We start from the raw sequence: 5117 nt of genomic DNA, 5'->3' as shown, positions 1-5117 counted from the left end.
AGCAACAGGTTACAATTTTTAGTGAGTTTGGGCATGCGGAGGGTTGGTGGAACTGGAAGGAACTCTTTGGTTCCATTTATGGTTTTATATATCTAAATAATGTTGTTGAAGGAAAATATTTGAAGAAAGAAATTGAACTCATGACACCTTTTACTTGCCTTCGTATCCACTAAAAGCGATCAGGTCATCAAGTTTTAACTTTATTTCACGCTAAACAAAGACGTCAAAAGAAAAAGAAAATTAGATACCCTAACATGCTTTGATAATAATCGAAAGAGTAAATTACATTTTTGGCCCCTGTGATTACATCAATTTTACTATATTAGCCTAAAATAAGAATTTTTAACATATCTGTCACAGGGTCTCTATAATAACATTAAATTTTTTCTTTTATGTTTTAATGTAAAATAAATTTTGGATCAAAATGGCAACTGAAAATATTTAAATTGAAAATCCGCAAAACACCCTTGGTTAAAAATAGGGTTTTTGGACGGAGTTAGAGTATGTGATCAAAATGGCAACATAACAGAAAAGTCAGGGACCTAGAGGCGAAAAAAAACTATTTGGACTAAAATGACAAATTTAGACAAACCTCAGATACTAAAATTACAATTAACTCTAAGGTTAGCAATGTAATTCATTATGGAATTTGAAATAACTAACTAACCGCGGTTTTCTTCTTCATCTTCGGGGGGGGGGGCATAGTATTCCCATCGGTCCCCCTCCTTAAAGACAAAGGGAGGATGTTTTTGTTGCGGGAACTTCAAATAAGCTGGTAAAAGGTTATTGTCGTTGGTTGGAGGCAAAGGCTCCTCAGGTGGGATGACCAAACCGCAAATCTCATGCGGGAAGTAATCTGTGACAGAGGTGAGTCCTAGCTTGTCGAAAGGATGAGTGGAGTTGTAGTCTTGTATAAACTTGAGATTTTCTTTAAAAAGCTCAAACCTCTGCTCCTTCTCTTCCGGGGGCATGTAGTCAGTTTTGCCAAAGTCAATCAAGTATTTCTCGTACATAGCCTGGAGTTCATCCTCAGAGGCGTTGGCCGTGGTGGAGAATGATGCTGTTGCTGCTGCATTATTCAAGTTCCAAGCTTTTTAGTTATAACAACAATAGACAAACAAACGAACTCAGTAGATCAAGAATCCATATAGGTTAAATACATTCAGTGGCGGAGCTTGACCAAAAGTTTCGAGTGGGCGTAAAGTGATGGGACCCAATTTTTTTTCCTATTATTATGTTTCAGGTCGGGTCGGCTATCGATTCGGGTCAAGTCAAATAATAATAATTCCAAATAAAACTAAAAAAAATTCATTCATTCAAAGGACCCGTTCTTAGACATAAAAATTTGTGATTAAGTTTATTCTGTGGTGGGTAACCTATGGTTAAACAAATAAGAGTTAAAATATGTTTACAAAACTATTCATCACTTATATACAAAGTGGTAACAAACTTTACTTTAATTTATATATTGTATAAATATTTAGAAAAAATAGTTGGGGGAGGCGATCCTATATAATTTTTAAAATTTTCGGACGAAAAATCGGAACCTATACACTTCTAACCAAAATATTGGGGTGGGCGGGTGCACCCCCGAGCACCAACAAACCTTCGCCACTGAATACATTTAGACGACAAGTAATTTCTGAACAGGGTTCAGCGGGTCATGAATCATAATTTCTCGACCCTTAAGAGTCGCTTCGTTTTCAGTAGGATACGTTTTGCAATTGCCTGTTTACCTGCCATTTGTTTGTAATTTCTTGTTTTGGTTAATGAAGTGATTTGATGTTTGTCCCCCCCCCCCACCAAAAAAAAATTATATACATAAAAAATCAATCAAAATGCTCATATCATATAAATCGATTAGGTTAGTTATATGATGAATCATTGATTAGGGTTTCATCTACAAGTGATAACAAAGAATCATTAGGGTTTTATGTTTTGTTTTGTCTGCTAGATATCTTTTATGATGTATAGTAGGCTAGGTTGATGAGTTGTCACATATGGGGCATGTCCTGTATATGAACTAGTGTGGAACTCATCCACACTACTTGTACTTATTTGCGGTTGTTTATAATAGATTCAACGGGAAACCCTTTACCCAAAAAAAGAATCATTAGGGTTTCTATAGTACACACGAAGTCAGTTACGTCAACAAAGAATCGAATGATAGATAGATACCTTTTGACAGAAAACAACGACGATGAATCGAAGGGAATTCTTGTGATTTCGACATGAAACGCCGGGAGACTGATAGAAGAAGAGCCATTGGGAATCGATTTAATAAAAATACTTGTTTGATGTCTTTTCTTACTAGCTTAATAAAAAAAACAAGAATAAGGGTATACACAACTTGATAATGAGCCAAGAAGTCAAACAACTCAAACACATAATAAGTTGCATAAACTCACTCAGTGTTAAAAACCAACAAAAATTTCTTTCTACACAAAACAAAACCATGTTGGATAAGAGACTAAACATGCATGCATGCAGATCATATAAAGTCAAACTCAAACCAAATTTTATGATAAAAGGAACATTCTTCTAAGGCAACACACTACAAGAAAAGAATACTATTTGCGGCGACACCACTAGCGGAGACAGGCAAGTTGTCGCCGCTATTGGTCGATCCGCGTCACGGAGTATGAAACCAAACCCCAGCCGTTGATCATTATCTTGATCTAACGGTTGGGGATTAAAAAGGCAATAGCGGCGACATGTTAGGATCAATAGCGGCGACAGATTTTCTCCGCTAAAGGTAGGTGTCCCACTTTAATCCCGGCCACACATATCTTATCCTAGTTAACCCTGATTAACCTAATAGCGGCGATAAACGAACCAGTAGCGGCGACAGGCCGTCGCCGGTAATACTCGTTCCGTAAAAGTCCTATACAGCGCCATTTCTTCCCTCCTCCTTCAGTTTTCCGCCCAAACCTCTTCATCATACCGCCGGAGAACCGCGTATTTTCACCAAATCGGTTAGTTTAACTTATTTTTTGTTAAATCTCTTCTCTATTTTGTGACTTATTCGATAATGATTCCGACGAGTGACTTGTTGTTTTTAATGTATGATTTAATTAAGCGTTGTAGGATTATAATGTATGACTTAAACGTAGTTTTTAATTATATTACCTTTAGTATATGTTCATGGCGTATGTTTGCGTTGTTTGAAATAGGCAGGTTCTGTTTTTCGACCGTAAAACGGGTTGGGTGCTGTATATACAGCTGCTGCATTAAAAAAAAGACTTTTAGAGGCGACACCTGTCGCCGCTATTGCCTTATACCTTTACCGGCCATGAGTAATACCGGCGACCCTTTAGCGGCCACATGTCGTCGCTAAAGGTCTAAGATCAATACCGGCGAAAGTGACCTTTAGCGGCGACAACAGGCCAACAGCGGCCGATCAATACCGGCGACCCTTTACCGGCGACATGTCGCCGCTAAAAGTCAACAGCGGCGACAAATGTCATCAACACTGGCGACAGCTGTCGCCGCTAAAGGTGGTCCATTCTTGTAGTAACATTGGTGCAACTATAGATCCTTTTTGGATTTCTGCAAACATCAATAGATTATTAACCTATCCTTCCTTGATAATAAATTTTCTCTTTTATTTTTTTGGTTTAATTGTTTTGTTGGAGTTGTGGAACTAAGGTTAGCAATGTAATGTTGATGATCCCTGACCATTAACCAAGGTAGAATGGTTTAGCTCATGTATACGTAGGACGGACCGTTAAAATAATGTTTCTAAAGTAATAAACCAAATAAGTATCATCATACTATTGATGGAATTTGAAATAACTAACTAACCGCGGTTTTCTTCTTCATCTTCGGGGGGGACATAGTATTCCCATCGGTCCCCCTCCTTAAAGACAATGGGAGGATGTTTTTGTTGCGGGAACTTCAAATAAGCTGGTAAAAGGTTATCGCCGTTGGTTGGAGGCAAAGGCTCCTCAGGTGGGATGACCAAACCGCAAATCTCATGCAGGGAGTAATCTGTGACAGAGGTGAGTCCTAGCTTGTTGAAAGGATGAGTGGAGTTGTAGTCTTGTATAAACTTGAGATTTTCTTTAAAAAGCTCAAACCTCTGCTCCTTCTCTTCCGGGGGCATGTAGTCGGTTTTGCCAAAGTCAATCAGGTATTTCTCGTACATAGCCTTGAGTTCATCCTCATCAGAGGCGGCGGTGGTGGCCGTTGTGGAGAATGCTGCTGCTGCTGCTATCAAGAAACAACAATTTCATTCAAGTTCCAAGCTTTTCAGTTATAACAACAACGTACAGAATAGCAGAATATATAGTAGAATGTGATTAGGTGGTTTTCAATTACAAGCTACTGGCCATTTACTTACACACATAGGTTTATACCAACATAACAAACAAACGAACTCAAAAATCAATCAGAATGTTGATATCGTAAATCGATTAGGTTAGGTTAGGTTAGTTATATGATGAATCATTAATTAGGGTTTCATTTACAAACAAACAAGATCAGTAGATCAAGAACCGATTAGGTTTAATTAATTACAGCAAAATCAATCAATCAATCAACCAACAGAATTTTGATAGAAGAATCATTAGGGTTTCTACTTTCTACTACTGGTTTATATCAATACACCTACCTGAATCGATTCATAGATACATAGATACCTTTTGACAGATAACAACGACGATGAATCGAAGGGAATTCTTGTAATTTCGACATGAAACGCCGGGAGACTGATTGAAGAAGAGCCATTGGGAATCGATCGAATTTGTTTTCACATGCAAATAAATATTAACGTGACTAGGGTTATAAACAATATAACCTAGTTGAATAATAATAAAAGGCCCTAACATACCCAGTTTGTCTATCTGCACACTTAGGGTTTACCTACGCTGCGTATTGACCTATACGCAGCGTATAGGGTTACCTCTATACGCTGCGTATAGAGCTATACTCAGCGTATATAAACCATGGATTTCAGAGCCTTATCAGCAATCATTGCACAGAAAACAAGGGTTGTATACGCTGCGTATAGGTCTCTACACAGCGTATATAAACCATTAGATTTTTTTGAGTCATTTTGGTAGGTTTGAGGGATCATTTTTTCACAAAGTTTAAATACGTTGCGTATAGACCTCTAA

The 5117-nt window shown here is 37.9% G+C and overlaps 1 protein-coding gene across 1 annotated transcript; it reads right to left on the bottom strand.

Moving 5' to 3' along the window:
• Positions 1-662: 662 nt before the first annotated feature.
• LOC110928295 lies at positions 663-4739 on the bottom strand. The gene is made up of 3 exons (XM_022171374.2): positions 4641-4739; positions 3805-4212; positions 663-1069 (listed from the first exon to the last, which is right to left on the bottom strand). The coding sequence occupies exons 1-3, from the start codon at positions 4726-4728 to the stop codon at positions 663-665; spliced, it is 903 nt and encodes a 300-aa protein (XP_022027066.2). The 5' UTR covers positions 4729-4739.
• Between the last annotated feature and the right edge of the window lie 378 nt (positions 4740-5117).

This window comes from Helianthus annuus, chromosome 6, assembly GCF_002127325.2.
Source record: "Helianthus annuus cultivar XRQ/B chromosome 6, HanXRQr2.0-SUNRISE, whole genome shotgun sequence".
NCBI lineage: Eukaryota > Viridiplantae > Streptophyta > Magnoliopsida > Asterales > Asteraceae > Helianthus > Helianthus annuus.
Note: the sequence above shows the minus strand (reverse complement) of the source record. Positions and strands in the feature narration are given on the sequence as shown.